Source organism: Staurois parvus, unplaced genomic scaffold (assembly GCF_062004578.1).
Source record: "Staurois parvus isolate SC_StPar_1 unplaced genomic scaffold, SC_StPar_1.0 ptg001381l, whole genome shotgun sequence".
Taxonomy (NCBI): Eukaryota; Metazoa; Chordata; class Amphibia; order Anura; family Ranidae; genus Staurois; species Staurois parvus.
In genome coordinates, this window is record NW_028319177.1 from 252330 (window position 1) to 274549 (window position 22220).

The window sequence follows — 22220 nt, forward strand, 5'->3', positions numbered from 1 at the left end:
TGCTGGTCGGTGAATTGGCTCCTGTCTAAATTGGCCCTAGTATGTGTATGTATGAATGTGACTAAGGGACCTTAGATTGTATGCTCCTCGGGGGCGGGGACTGACGTGGACGTACAATATATATGTAAAGTGCTGTGTACATTGATGGCGCTATATAAGTACCTGAAATAAATCAATAAATAAATAATGTAGACGTTGCTTCTGATGCAATCATATTTTTTAAACTCTGTTTATTGAACTGTTAAAAAAAAGTATATAAATGTTCCCAATTACAGTGAATATGCAAAGTTATCTGAATACAAAATATCCAGCGAGAAAGATACAAAATTAGAAGTAATGACAGTCTCTTCTGTGCCCTCGTTACATTATATAACATTGTAAACAGATGAGAGTCTATCCTGATGATCACAGTCAGCCTGGGCTGGTCATCCGTTCCAAAATTCAAGCGCAAGTAGAGATACACCATACTTTCCAAAATGTACGGAATTTATAGAAACCCTTCACCCGTAAAAAATTATTTTCCCCACCCTTCCCCCCCCAATTTCTCACATTTGGATATTATTTTTTTTTTCTACCTGTGCTGCAACACAGAGCAGATGTTCTGCAGGTTTTCCAAGGACTTGACTGTCTTGGTCAAAAGCTGAATTAATGAATACAGTGCTGAAGGACAAGGTTCCCACATGGAAGAAAAATAGATTTGAAAAATGGGCAGCGCAGTGGCTAAATGGTTAGCAGTTCCGCCTGGCAATACTAGCGTCGTTGGTTCGAATCCCAACCACGGCACCACCTGACTGGAATTTGCATGTTCTCCCTGTGCCTGCGTGTGTTTCCTCCCACACTCCAAAGACATGCTGGTAGGTGAATTGGCTCCTGTCTAAGTTGTCCCTAGTATGTGTATGTATGAATGTGAGTTAGGGACCTTAGATTGTACGCTCCTTGAGGGTTGGGGACCTTAGATTGTACGCCCCTTGAGGGTTAGGGACCTTAGATTGTACCCCCCTTGAGGGTTAGGGACCTTAGATTGTACCCCACTTGAGGGTTAGGGACCTTAGATTGTACACCCCTTGAGGGTTAGGGACCTTAGATTGTACGCCCCTTGAGGGTTAGGGACCTTAGATTGTACGCCCCTGGAGGGTTAGGGACCTTAGATTGTACGCCCCTTGAGGGTTAGGGACCTTAGATTGTACACCCCTTGAGGGTTAGGGACCTTAGATTGTACGCCCCTTGAGGGTTAGGGACCTTAGATTGTACACCCCTCGGGGGCGGGGCCTGATGTGAATGTACCATATATATGTAAAGTGCTGTGTAAATTAAACCTCTTTCGGCCTTTCCTCATTGTTTCGTCACCCTCCATCGCCCATTGGACTCCTTCAGTTCCATCTTGCTGCTTTATACCGGGAGACAAACCATTACCATCTATTGTTGCCGTAATAGAATTGTCCTCCCAGGTCACATCCCTCAATATTGTCATGAAGTCCCCACTATCCTTCACATAGGCGGGCTGTTGTATTACTTTTTCTTGGAAAAAAAAAATCTGTATATTCCCCCATCCTGCTAAATGCCGAATCTGTACCACTTACTATTGGTCTCCCTGCTGGTTTAATAATCCTTTTAATGAATTTTCCGAGTGAAGTACATGACAGGCAATTTTGGATTTTCCAGAATTAAATACCTCGCCTCCTTCTTCTTCAATATCCCTTTTTTTGTTGCCCTTGTTCACTATTTTTTTAAGACGTGCCAGAGCGTTTTTTATGGGGATGTTTGGTGGGACCACATAAGTGTCTTCCTCGTACAAGAAGAAGTGACGATCTGGTGACCCGGAGGTGGTGAGACACGCTTGCAGTGTGGAGCGGTCTCAGCGTTCTGAGGCAGGGCGGGCCGTGTATGAGATTGAGTGTTTACACCCAAGTGTAGGGCAGAATGTACTATTAAAGTGTTACTGAACCCCCCACAGTACAATCAGTCTGTAGATGCAGCAAAGCATGCTGGTTATACTCACTGTGGAACCTAAGGGGTTAATCTTCCGCATTGTGTAAAAAGGCTGTTTGATCCTGTCTTCTCTGATCCTCCCCTTTTTCAAGTGACCACCTCTTATCTCCAGACTGAACCGTAGGCATGCACATGCTCAGTTTGATATGTATTGCTAGAGAATGCATGGTCCGGGGAGAGCGGATATAGTGAATGCGGGGTCCGGGGAGAGCGGATATAGTGAATGCGGGGTCCGGGGAGAGTGGATATAGTGAATGCGAGGTCCGAGGAGAGCGGATATAGTGAATGCGGGGTCCGGGGAGGGCGGATATAGTGAATGCGGGGTCCGGGGAGAGCGGATATAGTGAATGCGGGGTCCCGGGAGAGCAGATATAGTGAATGCGGGGTCCGGGGAGGGCGGATATAGTGAATGCGGGGTCCGGGGAGAGGGGATATAGTGAATGCGGGGTCCGGGGAGAGCGGATATAGTGAATGCGGGGTCCGGGGAGAGGGGATATAGTGAATGCGGGGTCCGGGGAGAGGGGATATAGTGAATGCGGGGTCCGGGGAGAGCGGATATAGTGAATGCGGGGTCCGGGAGAGCGGATATAGTGAATGCGGGGTCCGGGGAGAGCGGATATAATGAATGCGGGGTCCGGGGAGAGCGGATATAGTAAATGCGGGGTCCGGGGAGAGGGGATATAGTGAATGCGGGGTCCGGGGAGAGGGGATATAGTGAATGCGGGGTCCGGGGAGAGGGGATATAGTGAATGCGGGGTCCGGGGAGAGCGGATATAGTGAATGCATGGTCCGGGGAGAGCGGATATAGTGAATGCGGGGTCCGGGGAGAATGGACATAGTGAATGCGGGGTCCGGGGAGAGCGGATATAGTGAATGCAGGGTCCGGGGAGAGCGGATATAGTGAATGTGGGTTCTGGGGAGAGCAGATATAGTGAATGTGGGGTCCGGGGAGAGAGGATATAGTGAATGCGGGGTCCGGGGAGAGAGGATATAGTGAATGCGGGGTCCGGGAAGAGCGGATATAGTGAATGCGGGGTCCGGGGAGAGCGGATATAGTGAATGCGGGGTCCGGGGAGAGCGGATATAGTGAATGCGGGGTCCGGGGAGAGCGGATATAGTGAATGCGGGGTCCGGGGAGAGCGGATATAGTGAATGCGGGGTCCGGGGAGAGCGGATACAGTGAATGCCGGGTCCGGGGAGAGCGGATATAGTGAATGAGGGGTCCGGGGAGAGCGGATATAGTGAATGCGGGGTCCGGGGAGAGCGGATATAGTGAATGCGGGGTCCGGGGAGAGCGGATATAGTGAATGCGGGGTCCGGGGAGAGCGGATATAGTGAATGCGGGGTCCGGGGAGAGCGGATACAGTGAATGCGGGGTCCGGGGAGAGCGGATATAGTGAATGCGGGGTCCGGGGAGAGCGGATATAGTGAATGCGGGGTCCGGGGAGAGCGGATATAGTGAATGCAGATTCTTGGTTTAGTAACACTAAATATGAGCAGGTTACCCAATGGTTTTATATTTGTGATGTGAAGTTTTAATAATGGGTATTTCACAGTATTGGAGTCTCCTTCTCCCTTTTAATACATGATACTTCTGGTGAGGTTACAAGTGAGGAGCACGGTGGAGGGACATACTGGAGTGGGGGGAACCCATATATACAAGCAAGCGTATATAGACCGACTCCTAATTGAGAAGGTCATGGCTGTCTGGTGAGTTGTTAGCAGTGGTGGTGGCACACGGAGGTGGAGTGAAGCGCAAGGAGCAGAAAATGGAAATGGTGGAATTGCATGAAACACTTTGTTTCACTGAGGAAAAGTTATATATTATTGCACTTTATTGATAATACATGAAGCTTTTTATAAACTCAAGAAATCTAAGCTTGGGTTGTTTTTGTTTCTATATTTACTATATTGGACCTGAGACGGTTTTCTGTTTGTTCCAATATGGTGGGAATAAGTATAGGACCACACCGACTATCAGCAGAATCAATAGAAGGCCGGAAATCTGCAGAGAGAGAAAAGTTTTGAACAGCCGTGAACACTTCAGCCTTCTACACAGAAATTACGGGATGCAAAGAGGGATTCAGCCAAAATTACATTTGCAGCAATATTATTATACAGGATTTATATGGAACAGTTTGCTCAGCACTTTACAATACAAAGGGAGACAGTGCAGTTACAATACAATAAAAAAAACAAGAGAATACATAGGGTTCATAAGAGCTTACAATCTAATAGGGTGGGGCAAATGGTACAAAGGGTTATAACTGTGGAAGTGATAAATGTCTAACTGGAGGCGTGATAGGCTTCCCTGAAGAGATGAGTTTTCAAGGATTGCCTAAAGGCAACCAGAGTAAGGGATACTTGGACAGATTGAGGTAGAGAGTTCCAGAGGATGGGAGAAGCTCTGGCGAAGGAACGGAGAGGACGGTTTGGGTGATATTTGGAGACCAGATTGGTGATGTAGTTTTGGGCAGAGTTGAGAATGGCTTTGTATGTTGTTGTTAGAATTTAATTTGCTTGGTGATCAGAAGCCTGAGGTGGGATTGGCAGAGAGGGGTAGAGGACACTGAGTGGAGGCCAGTGGAGGGATTGGCAGAGAGGGGTGGAGGACACTGAATGAAGGCCAGTGGAGGGATTGGCAGAGAGGGGTGGAGGACACTGAGCGGAGGTCAGTGGAGGGATTGGCAGAGAGGGGTGGAGGACACTGAATGAAGGCCAGTGGAGGGATTGGCAGAGAGGGGTGGAGGACACTGAGTGGAGGCCAGTGGAGGGATTGGCAGAGAGGGGTGGAGGACACTGAGTGGAGGCCAGTGGAGGGATTGGAAGAGAGGGATGGAGGACACTAAATGGAGGCCAGTGGAGGGATTGGCAGAGAGGGGTGGAGAACACTGAGTGGAGGCCAGTGGAGGGATTGGCAGAGAGGGGTGGAGGACACTGAGTGGAGGCCAGTGGAGGGATTGGCAGAGAGGGGTGGAGGACACTGAGTGGAGGCCAGTGGAGGGATTGGAAGAGAGGGATGGAGGACACTAAATGGAGGCCAGTGGAGGGATTGGCAGAGAGGGGTGGAGAACACTGAGTGGAGGCCAGTGGAGGGATTGGCAGAGAGGGGTGGAGGACACTGAGTGGAGGCCAGTGGAGGGATTGGCAGAAAGGGGTGGAGGACACTGAGTGGAGGCCAGTGGAGGGATTGGAAGAGAGGGATGGAGGACACTAAATGGAGGCCAGTGGAGGGATTGGCAAAGAGGGGTGGAGAACACTGAGTGGAGGCCAGTGGAGGGATTGGCAGAGAGAGGTGGAGAACACTGAGTGGAGGCCAGTGGAGGGATTGGCAGAGAGGGGTGGAGGACACTGAATGGAGGCCAGTGGAGGGATTGGCAGAGAGGGGTGGAGGACACTGAATGGAGGCCAGTGGAGGGATTGGCAGAGAGGGGTGGAGGACATTGAGTGGAGGCCAGTGGAGGGATTGGCAGAGAGGGGTGGAGGGCACTGAGTGGAGGCCAGTGGAGGGATTGGTAGAGATGGGTGGAGGGCACTGAGTGGAGGCCAGTGGAGGGATTGGCAGAGAGGGGTGGAGGACACTAAATGGTTGGTGAGGTGGATGATTCTGGTAGCAGCAATCATGATAGACTGAAGAGGGGATAGCCTGCAGAGAGGTAGGCCGATGAGGAGGGAGTTACAATAGTCAAGACAAGAGATAACCAGGGAGTGAATGATTAGCTTGGTGGTTTCATTAGTTAAATAGCAGTGAATTTTAGAGATGTTAGGTGAAGTTAGGTGCCATGATATATTAGTCAAAACACAGCTGGAACCTCTTATGATCCTACACCCAGTGTTCAGGTCCAGAGGCCATAATACTGGAGTCCTACTCTGCATACTAATAGACGTCTTGTAGCATGGGGGACACTGTTCACTTCTAAAAGATGAACTGATACACAATATTGTCTTGTCTTTGAATATTTACTTTCTCTAAGGACATTTGTGCAGGTTGCACAAGGGGGAGGTGCACTGTAGCACCTGATGCATTGCATTATTTGGCATAGACATTAATCAATATATAAGTTTTTTTATGTTTTTTTCACAATTAATTACTATGGATTGGCTCACCACACATATATAATCATTGGGGGGAGGTGTATTGTAGCACATCATATACAATTTTCATTGTGAAAAATTGGATTGGGCACTTAGCTGGTCCATTTCCTTAGTAATAGGTAGATGTTCAAAACGTTTTTCACTGTGTTTCCTATAATGACAGGATTGGCAGCACAGCAATTCGACTCATTATCACACTCACCTGTGCCAGGTGCTAGTGGCAGCCCACATATCCCATATTGTCCGCTGCGCAGGGTTCATCAATTTAATATTACCCATTTAGTCTTTGCCGAAATTAGCAACGACATTACTTTGTTGCCGGGTCTTGAACCTGAGTCCATGCACAGTGTGCACAGGGTGTGTCAGTTGTGCCTGACACACCCCCAGGGGCAGACTGACAACTCATGGGGCCCCTGGGCAATAGGGGATCATGGGGCCCCTGTGTCCTTGCCCACACTCAAAAAAGCCTGTAAAAAAGGTACCAGGGGCATTTCATGGGGCCCCCTACTAACCCCGGGCCCTCGGGCGGTGCCCGAGTGCTCGAATGGTCAGTCCGCCCCTGCACACTCCAATGCACCCTAATCCCCACTTGTGCATTACTATTATTGCTCTGTGTGCCAATGAGGAGATGGGAAAGATCTCTCACTGAGCGGCTCCGCTTATAGGAGAAGTGTGGAAGCACTTTTCTTTCACTCTGAATCTGCAGGCAGGGAGATAATGTGCCCGCAGGGACATCAGAAAGATACGATAATGGTGTGAACCTCCTGTGCTCACCAGTGTTCAACTCTATATATTAAAGAGAAGCTGCTAACATTAAATCACATACCAATGATTACCATGAACATATAGATGAAAAACAATGTAGCGCTACTCACATTATAAACAAGTGCATATACATATATATACGAAGTGTATCAATTAGTGAAAAAATTGCCAAATCAACTAATAACAAAGTGATTTCATGCAAAAAAATCCTCAGACAATTATATGTGAATACAATAATACACTCCAACCGTGATGTTGATTATAATTAGAAACAACTAATACTAGTTAAATACGACCTTTAAAATAATTATAAGGAACTAAATGGAAACCGTGTAAAAAACATATATATCTCTCTCTGTACATATCCATGCAGTGTAAATAATATATAAAATCACACGTGCATATAGTGAACATACTATAGTGAAACCAGGGTGTTCAAATACTTCTGTTCCTCACTGTATATATACAGTGGGGCAAAAAAGTATTTAGTCCCCACCAATGGTGCAAGTTCTCCCACTTACAGAGATGAGAGAGGCCTGTAATTGGCATCATAGGGAGACCTCAACTATGAGAGACAAAATGAGAAAACAAATCCAGACAATCTCATTGGCTGATTTGGAAAGAATTTATTTGCAAATTATGGTGGAAAATAAATATTTGGTCACCTACAAACAAGCAAGATTTCTGGCTCTCACAGACCTGTACCTTCTTCTTTAAGAGGCTCCTCTGTCCTGCACTCATTACCTGTATCAATGGCACCTGTTTGAACTTGTTATCAGTATAAAAGACACCTGTCCACAACCTCAAACAGTCACACTCCAAACTCCACTATGGTGAAGACCAAAGAGCTGTCGAAGGACACCAGAAACAAAATTGTAGACCTGCACCAGGCTGGGAAGACTGAATCTGCAATAGGCAAGCAGCTTGGTGTGAACAAATCAACTGTGGGAGCAATAATTAGAAAATGGAAGACATACAAGACCACTGATAATCTCCCTCCATCTGGGGCTTCACACAAGATCTCACCCCGTGGGGTCAAAATGATCACAAGAACGGTGAGCAAAAATCCCAGCACCACACGGGGGGACCTAGTGAATGACCTGCAGAGAGCTGGGACCAACGTAACAAAGGCTACCATCAGTAACACACTACGCCGCCAGGGACTCAGATCCTGCAGTGCCAGACGTGTCCCCCTGCTTAAGCCAGTTCATGTCGGGGCCCGTCTGAGGTGTACTAGAGAGCATTTGGATGATCCAGAAGAGGATTGGGAGAATGTCATATGGTCAGATGAAACCAAAATAGAACTGTTTGGTAGAAACACAACTCGTCGTGTTTGGAGGAGAGAGAATGCGGAGTTGCATCCAAAGAACACCATACCTACTGTGAAGCATGGGGGTGGCAACATCATGCTTTGGGGCTGTTTCTCCGCAAAGGGACCAGGACGACTGATCCATGTACAGGACAGAATGAATGGGGCCATGTATCGTGAGATTTTGAGTGCAAACCTCCTTCCATCAGCAAGGGCATTGAAGATGAAACGTGGCTGGGTCTTCCAACATGACAATGATCCCAAACATACCACCCGGGCAACGAAGGAGTGGCTTCGTAAGAAGCATTTCAAGGTCCTGGAGTGGCCTAGCCAGTCTCCAGATCTCTACCCCTTAGAAAACCTTGGGAGGGAATTGAAAGTCCGTGTTGCCCAGCGACAGCCCCAAAACATCACTGCTCTAGAGGAGATCTGCATGGAGGATGGGCCAACATACCAGCAATAGTGTATGCCAACCTTGTGAAGATTTCCAGGAAACGTCTGACCTCTGTCATTGCCAACAAAGGATAGATAACAAAGTATTGAGATGAACTTTTAATATTCACCAAATACTTATTTTCCACCATAATTTGCAAATAAATTCTTTCCAGATCAGCCAATGAGATTGTCTGGATTTGTTTTCTCATTTTGTCTCTCATAGTTGAGGTCTCCCTATGATGCCAATTACAGGCCTCTCTCATCTTTGTAAGTGGGAGAACTTGCACCATTGGTGGCGGACTAAATATTTTTTTGCCCCATTGTGTATATATATACATATAGGTATATGCACTTGTTTATAATGTGAGTAGCGCTACATTGTTTTTCATCTATATATCAGAAAGATCTGCATGTGTGTTTGAGCTTTAGGGTGCACACTTATGCCTGTGTCCAGGGCTGGGACAAGGTTAGGGCAGGAGGGGCAGCTGCCCCTGGTGCAGTAAAATCAAGAGAGGGAGGGGGCACCACAGGGTGAGTTCTCAGTGCTACAGCAGGGGGTTGTGGGGGAGATGGCCTTGTGCTAGGAAGGGGAAATTGTGGGTAAAAGATTTGTGCTAGCAGGGGGGATTGTGTGTGTGGAGGGGGGGAGGATTTGTGCTAGGAAAGGGATTTGAGGGGAGAGGATTTGAACTGAGAGGGGTGATTTATTTTGGGATGGGGGAGTTGTGCTAGAAGGGGGTTAGGGGGGAATTTGAGCTGAAAGAGGTTGTTGTTTTGGGGGGGTTAAATATTTGTGCTGGGAAGGGGATTCTACTGGAGGAAGCAGGGATTTTTTGTTTGGGGAGAATTTTGGCTTGGAGGAGGAATTTTTACTTGGGGGTAATCATGCAGATTACTGTTGGATGTTTGTTTGTTTTTTTCAGGGGGGTGGGTGTTTCTCTGAATCATGATGCTCACACATGGTGGGGGCACAGGTTATAATCTTCGCCCTGGCGCTAGAAGACCTTGTCCCAGCACTGGCTGAGTGTTCTGCAGACTTCACCGTTCTACCATGGTTTCTGGACACAGTGTTTAGAAGGGTTTCTCCAACGTAGCGTTGGATAGTGGGGAGGCCATTAGGCTAGTTGTGTGGCATAGATAATTCTATGGAGTACATCATTATTTTAGTGGCTTCACCTGTGTCTATTTGTGTGCCCAATCCGGAGCCAAGCCCATGCAAGTGTTATCCAGTGTTAAGCCTTGATAAAGAGTGGTGCTGCCCGTTGAAACATGTTGGTTTTTTTTTTAATGACTTTTGTAACAACAATTAAAATTTATCTTGGACTCTTTCTGGCACTTTCTATGATTCTATGGTTTGCGTTACTGTTGGGTGCCCATCCAGGAAAGCCTTGCTGTGTGGGAGCTGCTTAGCCAGAGCGATTGAGCTTGTTTGACTTTTTCCTTCATCTGACTACACATGCAAGTTCCCTGCACTTCTCTGAGTATGTTGTTCTTGGATCCTGGATTCTGACTTTTTACATGGACTATCATTTTTGCTCCCTAGATGCTGAATTTGGTTTGTTACAGGGACTCTGGCTGCTTGGTCTGAACTCTGCTCCTCTGCTATTGTTATCAGTTCCATCTGAAGGTTCTGGCTACTGGCTTCCAACCCTTGCAGATAACATTCGAAGCATGTAGATTACCAAAATACATAAAAAGGTAAGGGTTAGTATTCGGTTATCTTTGGATTTCTATGATGGATAGGGTTAGTGTCAGTGATGGGGGAAGGGTTAAAATTAGGGTTAACACTGCGAATAAATTAGTTATGAACCTTACATTTTAAAGACACTCTCTAACACAGCTATAACTATGCCGGCACCATAACTGCTTTTGTTTAGTTTCAGAAATGATCTTTCTTACCTTTTTAACAAGGTTAAAAAGTTCTGTCTTCTGAGCATGTAGCTCTTCTTTCTGATAATGGGAGGCGGGCTTACAGGACACTGTGCAGACACACAGCATGCCTGTATTCCATAGTCTGTTCAGCCTGAAGCCAGGTGCAGGCTGTGCTAGAGCAAGGGGTATGTACCAGAGACAGGTTGTGTTTGGGAGGGGGTGTGTGGCAGAGGCAGGCTCTGATTGGGAGAGTGTAATGCAATGCTGGACACAATAACCAAAAGCAAGTCATATACACACACAATACACAGGTAGTCACACACACAATACACAGGTACGTTTAACCAGCACTTACACCATTATTCTAAGCATGTGAGAGACCCTCTACTAAATGAACACCTGCCCTGGCACATCATAGCATTCACTCGGCACTCCATGAAGTAACAGAATCCAACTGCAATATTCTTGCACTGTCAGAACCTCCACTTTTATTATCACACGACACACAGGAGGATATATCGTATAGTCATCATAATCTGCATAATAACACACCAATAATAATGTGAGCATTACAGCATGAAATAGACACATCATTGGACAGCGTCACAGCATAAAATGGATACATTACCAAAGCTATGGGGAGACGGGAAGGAACAGATCCCATTGGAACCATAATGTACAGGGGGTCACGGGGAAGCCTTAAATGTGACCAATCGATGAGCCCATGTAGCCTTGGCAAAAGTCCAAGTGTCACAGCTTCCCCTTTCGCATAGGAAGGCTCCCCCCTGACCGCGTTCAGGCTTCCCGTTATAATCCCTGTTTCTGGCAACTTTCCTGAATTGGGCAGGCGCCACGCCCACTCCAGGAGGAGGTAGCAGAAAAGTCCCATGAGGATAACAGAGTCACACCCAGCCACATTACTGAACAAACAACGTTATCTCACAATATCACACTTTTGCTTCAAATCAGCTTATTATCTACCCTAAACTTAAAGATTTCTAACTTCTCAAACAAGTAGACATCTTTTAATGCACAAGTTCTTATCTAATTTAAGCAATCTAACAAAATATTTCTAGATGTCACAAACACCTTCAATCCAACAAACACTTCTTATCTGCTTTAAGCAGTCCAAGGCCAACATATTTCATAGGCATTTCAGAGGGGGTGTGTACCAGAGACAGGCTGTGATTGGGAGCGGGTGTGTGCCAGAGGCAGGCTGTGATTGGGAGTGGGTGTGTGCCAGAGGCAGGCTGTGATTAGAAGGGGGTCTGTGCCAGAGGCAGGCTGCTGTGATTGGGAGGAGTGTTGGCCAGAGACAGGCTGTGATTAGGAGGGGGTGTGTGCCAGAGGAAGACTGTGATTTGCAGGGGGTGTTTACCAGAGGCAGGCTGTGATTGGTAGGATGTGTATGGTAGAGGCAGGTTGTGATTGGGAGGGGATGTGTGCCAAATGCAGGTTGTAATTGAAAAGGGGTGTGTTCAACAGGCAGGCTGTGATTAGTAGGGGGTGTGTGCCAAGGCAAGCTGTGATTGGTAGGGTGTGTGCCAGAGTGCCAGAGGCAGGCTGTGATTGGTAGGGGGTGGGTAGCAGAGACAGGCTGTGATTGGGAGGGGGTGTGTGCCAGAGACAGGCTGTGATTGGGATGGGGTGTGTGCCAGAGGAAGGCTGTGATTGGCAGAGGCTGTGTACCAGAGACAGGCCGTGATTGGGAGGAGGTGTGCCAGCGGCAGGCTGTGATTGGGAGGGGGTGTGTGGCAGAGGTAGGCTGTGATTGGGAGGAGGTGTGCCAGAGGCAGGCTGTGATTGGAAGGGAGTGTGTGCCAGAGGCAGGCTGCGATTGGTAGGGGGTGTGTACCAGAGGTAGGTTGTGATTTGGAGGAGGTGTGCCAGAGGAAGGCCGTGATTGGTAGGGGATGTGTGCCAGAGGCAGGCTGTAATTGGTAGGGGGTGTGTACCAGAGACAGGCTGTGATTGGGAGGGTGTGTGTGTCTGAGGCAGGCTTTGATTGGGAGGGGGTGTGTGGCTGTGGCAGGCTGTGATTGGGAGGGGGTGTGTGGCCGAGGCAGCCTGTGATTGGGAGGGGATGTGGTCGAGGCAGGCTTTGATTGGGAGGGGGTGTGTGACCGAGGTAGGCTTTGATTGGGAGGGGTGTGTGACTGAGGCAGGAAGTGATTGGGAGGGGTGTGTGACCAAGGCAGGAAGTGATTGGGAGGGGTGTGTGACCGAGGCAAGAAGTGATTGGGAGGCAGTTTGGTAGCTTTACAAACCAACCAATCTAAGTATGCTGTGTGTCTGCACAGTATCCTCTGCCTCTGAATGGGCAGCAAAAGGATGATAACTGACCACCTAACACAGATCATCTTCTGTACTTTGTGTGGTCAGTTTAGAACAAGGAAGAAAGGTGACTGGCAGGAACATCCAGGAACTTCAGATTGAAGAAGGACATGATAATGATAGAGACTGATTTATTACATACACATAGGTGAACACACACACAAAAAGACATAATTAGGAGAACATACACTTTAAGTTTGCACTCAGGTCAGGGTTAGCACTGGAGTTAGGGTTGGTGTGAAGGTTGGCATTAGGGATGACGTTGATAATGAACAAAGCCACTGATTAACATTTCAGCTCCAACATTAGATAACATAGCAACTAATAGGACTGGCTCAGTGATCTCTGTATATGTCAGAGCTATATAAATGTATAATAATAATAGAGTGTGACTGTGGGGGAGGGGGGCATTAGTGTGTAATTTTTTGTTTATTAAAAATCTTACAAACAACATAATAAAATAAATATATAGAATTAAACAAAAATCGCTTACTTCAGCATAGAAAACAGGAAACCGCTTTTTTTTTTGCCGGGAAAAACATAAACAGAACCAATCATATTTTACTATTATTATCATCTTTAGAATGTATCTCAACAAACCCAACCGTCACCTAACCCCCCCCCCCCCCCCCAGCCTAAGAAACGATTAAACATTGATCCCATGCATGAAGCCTTTTTTTCAAAAATCTGATTTTACAAAAATTTAGGGGATGTGAAAGTACAGAAAGAGAAGCCACGCCCCCAGAGACTGACAGACAGCAGCTACGGGGACCGGACATTCCTCCACGCCTTTGTCCAGGCTCCGGGCCATCACTCGTCCTTCTCAAGACCTCAAATCTTCCCAACCTCACCCAGAATGTTGTGCACCACCACCTCGACAGGAGGAAACCTGACACCGTGCATTCCACGTGTAGTAACGGACTACTGAGCTAACTAGAAAAAGTGTCTCAAAATCAAAATCCCGGTGAGTCAGAAAGGCTCCGTAAGACCACTCCGCGTAACTCAAGCGGGAAAGGAAAGGGATCCCCAGAGCCCCACTTATCCGCTTGTAGACGTTTAAATTGAAGGGGCACTGAAGCAAGAAATGGTCCATCGTCTCCTCCACCCCACCGCACTCCACTCTTGGACAACCACGGTTCTCCGCAGAGCGATGCTTCGGGTTGCCCTTCACATAGAGTCTGCCATGGAACGAGAGCCAGGCCAAATCCCGAAACTTTAAAGGGATTCTCTCCAGATTCATCAAACGCAGACCCTCCCTCATAACCGGGCCTGGGCAATCCCTCCCCCATAGCCGGGCCTGGGCAATCCCTCCCTCATAACCGGGCCTGGGCAATCCCTCCCCCATAGCCGGGCCTGGGTAATCCCTCAAGGCCAATGGCTTGTTAAAGGCAGATTCAACAACCCTCCTCTCCAGGGCCTTCTTAAGAAGAGACTTAATTTCCTCTGCCGTCACTCGCCATTAGACAGAGTGTAAGCTCCTCTGGTACAGAGACTGATGGGACTGTGGGGGAGGGGACATTAGAGCGTAAGCTCCTCTGGTACAGAGACTGATGGGACTGTGGGGAGGGGACATTAGAGCGTAAGCTTCTCTGATACAGAGACTGATGGGACTGTGGGGGAGGGTACATTAGAGCGTCAGCTCCTCTGGTACAGAGTCTGAAGTGACTGTGGGGGAGGGGACATTACAGTGTAAGCTCCTCTTGTGCAGAGACTGATGGGACTGTGGGGGAGGGGCATTATAGTGTAAGCTCCTCGGGTACAGAGACTGATGTGACTGTGGGGGAGGGGCATTATAGTGTAAGCTCGTCTGGTACAGAGACTGATGTGACTGCAGGGGAGGGGAAATTAGAGTGTAAGCTCCTCTGGTACAGAGACTGATGGGACTGTGGGGGAGGGGGCATTAGAGTGTAAGCTCCTCTGGTACAGAGACTGATATGACTGTGGGGGAGGGTACATTAGAGTGTAAGCTCCTCTGGTACAGAGACTGATGTGAATGTGGGGGAGGGGACATTAGAGTGTAAGCTCCTCTGGTACAGAGACTGATGTGACTGTGGGGGAGGGGACATTAGAGTGTCAGCTCCTCTGATGCAGAGACTGATGGGACTGTGGGACAGGGGACATTAGAGTGTAAGCTCCTCTGGTACAGAGACTGATGTGACTGCGGGGGAGGGGGCATTAGAGTGTAAGCTCCTCTGGTACAGAGACTGATGTGACTGTGGGCGAGGGGACATTAGAGTGTAAGCTCCTCTGGTACAGAGACTGATGTGACTGCGGGGGAGGGGGCATTAGAGTGTAAGCTCCTCTGGTACAGAGACTGATGTGACTGTGGGCGAGGGGACATTAGAGTGTAAGCTCCTCTGGTACAGAGACTGATGTGACTGCGGGGGAGGGGGCATTAGAGTGTAAGCTCCTCTGGTACAGAGACTGATGTGACTGTGGGCGAGGGGACATTAGAGTGTAAGCTCCTCTGGTACAGAGACTGATGGGACTGTGGGGGAGGGGACATTAGAGTGTAAGCTCCTCTGGTACAGAGACTGATGGGACTGTGGGGGAGGGGACATTAGAGTGTAAGCTCCTCTGGTACAGAGACTGATGGGACTGTGGGGGAGGGGACATTAGAGTGTAAGCTCCTCTGTACAGAGACTGATGTGACTGTGGGCGAGGGGACATTAGAGTGTAAGCTCCTCTGGTACAGAGACTGATGGGACTGTGGGGGAGGGGACATTAGAGTGTAAGCTCCTCTGGTACAGAGACTGATGGGACTGGCTTGATGTTCTTATAGATGAAAAATGTACTTACCTGGAACACATGTATCAGGTATTTATTTTGTATTTCTGTCCAGCTCAGCGGAGGTTCTGCATGAGAGATATTTGAATTGTTTATTTTTATGAACTCGGACTTCACTAAACAATCCCCGTATCGTCCATCTGTGATCACAATCAGGAACCAAAATAGGACAGCCTTAATTTTAAAGAAAGGTCTCGGCTTATTTTCATAGTAGACTGTTGTGCCTTTTGTTGTCCTGCTGTTGGAATTATTTTCCATCACGTCCAGATTTTGGTAACATTCCCCAGGTTTGGGATGTAAATTACTGGTTTTAGTATTTGCATTGTTTCCTGTGCTTTGGTAGGACGTCTCTACGGGGCTTAGATAGCACGCCACAATTCCGACAATTGCAGTCGGTATGAGGAGAAACACAACGCTGTACACGGACGCCAGGACTTTGTGAGAGGGGCATTTAAATTCCATGTCCATGAGTTTCTCCAATCCGAGAAGAATAAAACAAATAATGGAGTTTTCAGCAATGTTGATATTTGTTTTGATGAAGGAGAGGATGCTCGTCATTTTACCTTTTCCACCTGATGATATTGCAAGGAATGAATGAAGCCCGACCCAGGAGGAACAGTTGAGGCAGTGTCAGGTTTTGTTCTGTCTATTCACTTTTAGATATCTGTTGATTTTGGTAGATAGAATAATTAGCAATAATACTAATAATGTCATTATAAATAAATAAGGGTGGAAAAAAAGTATAGCACTGAAGGAGCTGTGTAAAAAAAAAAAAAAAAAATGTAAAATTTTGGTAGCCGTGGCAGGTAGAATGGGTTATTTTTAGTTGCTCTTTTGTTTGCCTGTTAACAACCCAGAGCAAATATGTAGTAGATTTTATCAATGCCCTCTGTAGTGGTGCCTATAGGCCAGTGGTGGCCAACTTATTTAGCCCCTCTATGACCGACCAACACACATGTGCATCAGTAAAAGGGTGGGCTTTAATGTCCGCACAGCACATATATACGTTGTTGGGCATCCAATGTTGAGGTGCTGTGAACGCACATATTGCACGCTCCCAGTGCAAAGCCTAAGCTGTTGAAAACAGATCTCAGTCTGGGCTAAAGATCGACAGCTGGCGAGACCGGCATTGATCATGTGATCACTGTGGCAGTAGTCACATGATTGCCAATCTTTCCCGCTTTGCTAGTGGTCACATGTTCACTGATCTTTCCCATCTTCAGGCATTCAGAACTATTGGATGAGCGAGAAGGAGTTAAAATAAGGGGCCAAAAATGCAACTCTTGACGCTACCCAAGGGCCACACATAATATTCAATGACTGTACTGCTACAGAAGTCTGGGAACATGCTTGAAGAGTTAAGCCACCATAGATAGATTGAAATTTGTCTGGTTTCTGCAGGGACCGGCTGAATTTCGCATGTGGCTGTCCCTACTCAACAGAAGTTAATTGTTACACAATATCCGCTCTCCCTTGACCCCGCATTCACTATATCCGCTCTCCCCGGACCCCGCATTCACTATATCCGCTCTCCCCGGACCCCGCATTCACTATATCCGCTCTCCCCGGACCCCGCATTCACTATATCCGCTCTCCCCGGACCCCGCATTCACTATATCCACTCTCCCCAGACCCCGCATTCACTATATCCGCTCTCCCTGGACCCGGCATTCACTATATCCGCTCTCCCCGGACCCTGCATTCACTATATCTGCTCTCCCCGGACCCCGCATTCACTATATCCGCTCTTCCCTGGACCCCGCATTCACTATATCCGCTTTCCCAGGACCCCGCATTCACTATATCCGCTCTCCCCGGACCCCACATTGACTATATCCGCTCTCCCCGGACCCCGCATTGACTATATCCGCTCTCCCCGGACCCCGCATTCACTATATCCGCTCTCCCCGGACCCCGCATTCACTATATCCGCTCTCCCCGGACCCCGCATTCACTATATCCGCTCTCCCCGGACCCCGCATTCACTATATCCGCTCTCCCCGGACCCCGCGTTCACTATATCCACTCTCCCCGGACCCCGCGTTCACTATATCCGCTCTCCCCGAACCCCGCATTCACTATATCCGCTCTCCCCGGACCCCGCGTTCACTATATCCACTCTCCCCGGACCCCGCATTCACTATATCCGCTCTCCCCGGACCCCGCATTCACTATATCCGCTCTCCCCGGACCCCGCATTCACTATATCCGCTCTCCCCGGACCCCGCATTCACTATATCCGCTCTCCCCGGACCCCGCATTCACTATATCCACTCTCCCCGGACCCCGCATTCACTATATCCGCTCTCCCCGGACCCCGCATTCACTATATCCGCTCTCCCCGGACCCCGCATTCACTATATCCGCTCTCCCCGGACCCCGCATTCACTATATCCACTCTCCCTGGACCCGGCATTCACTATATCCGCTCTCCCCGGACCCTGCATTCACTATATCTGCTCTCCCCGGACCCCGCATTCACTATATCCGCTCTTCCCTGGACCCCGCATTCACTATATCCGCTTTCCCAGGACCCCGCATTCACTATATCCGCTCTCCCCGGACCCCACATTGACTATATCCGCTCTCCCCGGACCCCGCATTGACTATATCCGCTCTCCCCGGACCCCGCATTCACTATATCCGCTCTCCCCGGACCCCGCATTCACTATATCCGCTCTCCCCGGACCCCGCATTCACTATATCCGCTCTCCCCGGACCCCGCATTCACTATATCCGCTCTCCCCGGACCCCGCGTTCACTATATCCGCTCTCCCCGGACCCCGCATTCACTATATCCGCTCTCCCCGAACCCCGCATTCACTATATCCGCTCTCCCCGGACCCCGCGTTCACTATATCCACTCTCCCCGGACCCCGCATTCACTATATCCGCTCTCCCCGGACCCCGCATTCACTATATCCGCTCTCCCCGGACCCCGTGTTCACTATATCCGCTCTCCCCGGACCCCGCATTCACTATATCCGCTCTCCCCGCATTCACTATATCCGCTCTCCCCGGACACGGCATTCACTATCTCCGCTCTCCCCGGACCCCGCATTCACTATATCCGCTCTCCCCGGACCCCGCATTTACTATATCTGCTCTCCCCGGACCCCACATTCCCTGGAAGAAGGGGAGGATCAGAGAAGACAGGATTAAACAACCTTTTTACACAATACAGAGGATTAACCCCTGAGGTTCCACAGTGAGTATAACCAGCATGCTTTACTGCATCTACAGACTGTTTTTACTGTTGCGGGTTTAGTAACGCTTTAACTACTGGAAGCCAATCTAAAGAATATTATACCTCCACTGTTTTGAGTAGGAAACAAAACACAAGCTACTGTCTTCAGGGGCCCCAAGAGCCTCACGCTAAGTGACCAAGAGGCCCCCAGGTCACAGGTTGGACCAGGGCTATAGGTCTAGCTAGTGTCTGACCTGATCCAGTCCTGATTTTATATAACTAATATTTTAAATGAAGTGCAAGTGTAAATGTATGACTCTATGGGTGTAGTTTCAGTTTTATGACCAGTGGAATTTTGAAATAAAATATATAAAATTTATAAAAAATAGTTTTTATAATACATTGATCCGATGTCCTTCATTTTCTAGCTGGCTCAGGCATTTCTGAGAGGACCATTTCATCTTTTGGTTGTGTTCTTCAAGTAGACGTGGACAGGACAAGGCAACGGAGTAACAGAACACAAACTCAAAAGACTGGGGTACCTCCAAGGACAGGAAGAGGGAAGACAAAAAGAACAAAGACAGAAGCTGCAGGAGGAATTCTTGCAGTGTCGGAGTTCACAGATAGTTTCATACAACGAATGAAAAGAAGGTAAAATACAATGGTGTCCATGTGTGAGGTTGCTGAGCTCCCTTATGGGGTTTCAAACAGCCTGGGGTAAAGGTCTGCAGGGAATATAACTGTCCGTGTGCAGAGAGCAGCCACACTCAATGCTCGGTGGGGAGATCTGGACAGTCCTGCACACTGCGGTCTCTGGAGTCCGGTGTATTCACAGTAAGAAATCTTTGAGCCCCAAAAGATGGGAAAGTGGCCCCCTGGTACGTGTGTGGTGAGAGTGGACAAGAATAAGAAGGTTTTGGACAAGGGCGTACCAACTGATCTACAGTATGTTTTGGAAGCCAGTATCCCTGAAAACCCATATGAGGTACTACTCAACCTAAAAACTGGTGAAAAGCTAACAAATTTAATCTGAGATCATTCATTTTCACAACCACCAAAAAAACCCCTAGCTATAGATTGGAAATCGCGGGTTCCGACTACAGCACAGTCCAAAACTAAGATGAAGTGGTACTTGATTAATGAAAAAATGGCGGCAGTCCTGCAGGACAAGGTCAAGAAATTCAATAAAATTCTGAACCCTTGCATCTCCAATCAATGGGGGGGGGGGGGGGGCGCCAAATGACCCTTTGTGGTCATTTTAACAGTGTGCATATATGCGATCTCTCGTGGGTGGGCCGTAATGCCGAGAGGCCACATATTCACGCACCAAAAATGGAAACAAACCTGTGCCAGGAGCACGCAGGGTGCCTAATGGAAAGTTCCCGATTGCTACAGCTAATCATGGCGGTCACATGACCATAAACCTCGCCCCACATCGGGAACACCTTAAAGGACTGGGAGGCGCTGGCGTTAAGGGTAATAGGCATCTAGCTACCAACTGGAGGCTCACAGCAGGATGTGGGTTCTTCCCTTGTCCTGCACTGATATACCCCTTACCCCTCATTTCCTACCTTACACCCCCCTCCCTCTCCCATTTGCTTTTCCCTTTTTCTCTACTTCTCCCTCCTTTCTTTCTACTTCTCCCTCCTTTCTTTCTACTTCTCCCTCCTTTCTTTCTACTTCTCCCTCCTTTCTTTCTACTTCTCATTTTTACCTTCTACTCTCCTTTCTTAAGCCTTCTAAGTGATGTCACGTTCCACAGCGCTTGTCGTTCCACATCAGTATCCACAGTGTGCTGTAAGCCTTGAGACCGCATGTGCCCCTTTCTGTACCCACCTAATCTTATCGGGGGGCTGACCCCCACTCATGACAAGGTTTGCCCCGACGAGGAGTGCACATCTCCACTGCTCACTCTTCCTTGGTACAAGGATGGCTCCCTGATCCGGTTGAAGTTATATAGGTTGCATTGCAGCTTTGGTACAAGCCTTTGTGAAATGCTCCACATCTTTGCTCATTGCACCAACCTGAGGAAGTGGCCAGTATAGACCTAAATGGATTGATGGCGTTTATATAACATTCCATAGTCAATAAATATATAATTTATGAATCCACTTCTCAGCTTCTCCTTCACATTCAGGCGCCTCTGTTGACACCAGATTTCTATCCTTTTGGGGCTTCAAGATTTCTTACTACAAATTCATAAAGGAGCCAGAGCAATGGGCACCATCATGTACTGTAGGAGCCAAAGTAAAAAAACTTACTATTTGTAGTATGAAAAGACATCCAGGAGGAGTGCATCAGCAGAATGTTGCAGGTCCTGTCCCGAAGAAGCTTAAGTAGCTATAAGGTAACAAAGCATAGAGAAGGTGCAGAAAACCAAGGGTTTGGGGAGGTAAGTGTTGAATGACAGGTCTAGCAAGTGTCTGGGTAGAGAACTGTGATCAATGAACTAGAACTATGATCAATGAACTAGAACTATGATCAATGCAAGGAATTTGGTGATGAGAGACAACCTGGAGCATAAAATATTGTGATGGTGGGGAAGTGTCGGCAAATAAAGGTCATGCTCAACGGAAGAAGACACATGTGGTATGAGGAAGACGTTGCACTTAAAACCAGGCATGTTCTGTTTTTGTGCTAGAAAGTTACTTAGAACCACAAAACATTCTGTATTTTTTAAACAGAGGCCCTAAAGAACAAAATGGTGGGTTTTGCAACACGCTATTTGCGCAACGGTTTTTCAAACACAGTTTATTTGGACCAAATACACTTTATTGAATTTGAATGCACAAAAAACACAACATATTATCCAATTGTTTGTTAAAATGTAAAAGATGATGTTACGCCGAGTAAATAGATATGTAACATGTTAAAATTTTGCACGCTCGTGGAATGACGCCAAACTACGGTATTTAAGAAAAATCTCCATAGGTGACGCTTTAAAAACCTTTACTGGTTACCAGTTTTGAGTTACACAGGATGTCCCTTTTAGGAACAACGTGGAGTCTTATGTGTGCTAGTTGGGGCCCAATTGGTGTGAAGATGATATAGATGATAGTTAATAAGTAGTGATGGGCCGAACACCCCCCTGTTCGACCGCGAACTTTGAACACGAACCAAACAACTGAGCGGTATCTTACTGCATCTGAGTATGTGGTGAGATCCCGCTCAGCTACTAAAATCTGCTGAATGTAAAAAGTATTGTTGGCACTGTCCGATAATTTAAAAAAAAAATATTTTGGTCTGGTGTAGATTTTAAGGGGAACCCCCACATCAAAATTTTAAAAAAATGGTGTGGGGGTACCCTAAAATCCATACCAGACCCTTATCCGAGGATGCAGCCCAGCAGGTCAGGAAAGGGGGAGGGGACAAGTGAGCACCTCCCCCTCCTGAACCATGCCGGGGCACATGCCCTCAACATGGGGGGGTGCCTTGGGGTGGGGGGCT

At 47.9% G+C, this 22220-nt stretch overlaps 1 protein-coding gene across 1 annotated transcript; it reads right to left on the reverse strand.

Annotated features, from left to right (window-relative positions):
* Nucleotides 1-213: 213 nt before the first annotated feature.
* LOC149436285 (uncharacterized) lies at nt 214-21164 on the reverse strand. Its single transcript, XM_089661732.1, has 3 exons — nt 21035-21164; nt 15599-16250; nt 214-3994 (listed from the first exon to the last, which is right to left on the reverse strand). The coding sequence occupies exons 2-3, from the start codon at nt 16142-16144 to the stop codon at nt 3896-3898; spliced, it is 645 nt and encodes a 214-aa protein (XP_089517858.1). The 5' UTR covers nt 16145-16250; nt 21035-21164; the 3' UTR covers nt 214-3895.
* Nucleotides 21165-22220: the final 1056 nt, after the last annotated feature.

Excerpts from the sequence above, each read along its gene's own strand:
- LOC149436285 (XM_089661732.1), bottom strand. The coding sequence starts at position 16,144 with ATGACGAGCATCCTCTCCTTCATCAAAACAAATATCAACATTGCTGAA. Across the intron at positions 3,995-15,598 it reads ACCTGATACATGTGTTCCAG|ATTTCCGGCCTTCTATTGAT; the intron begins GTAAGTACATTT and ends CTCTCTCTGCAG.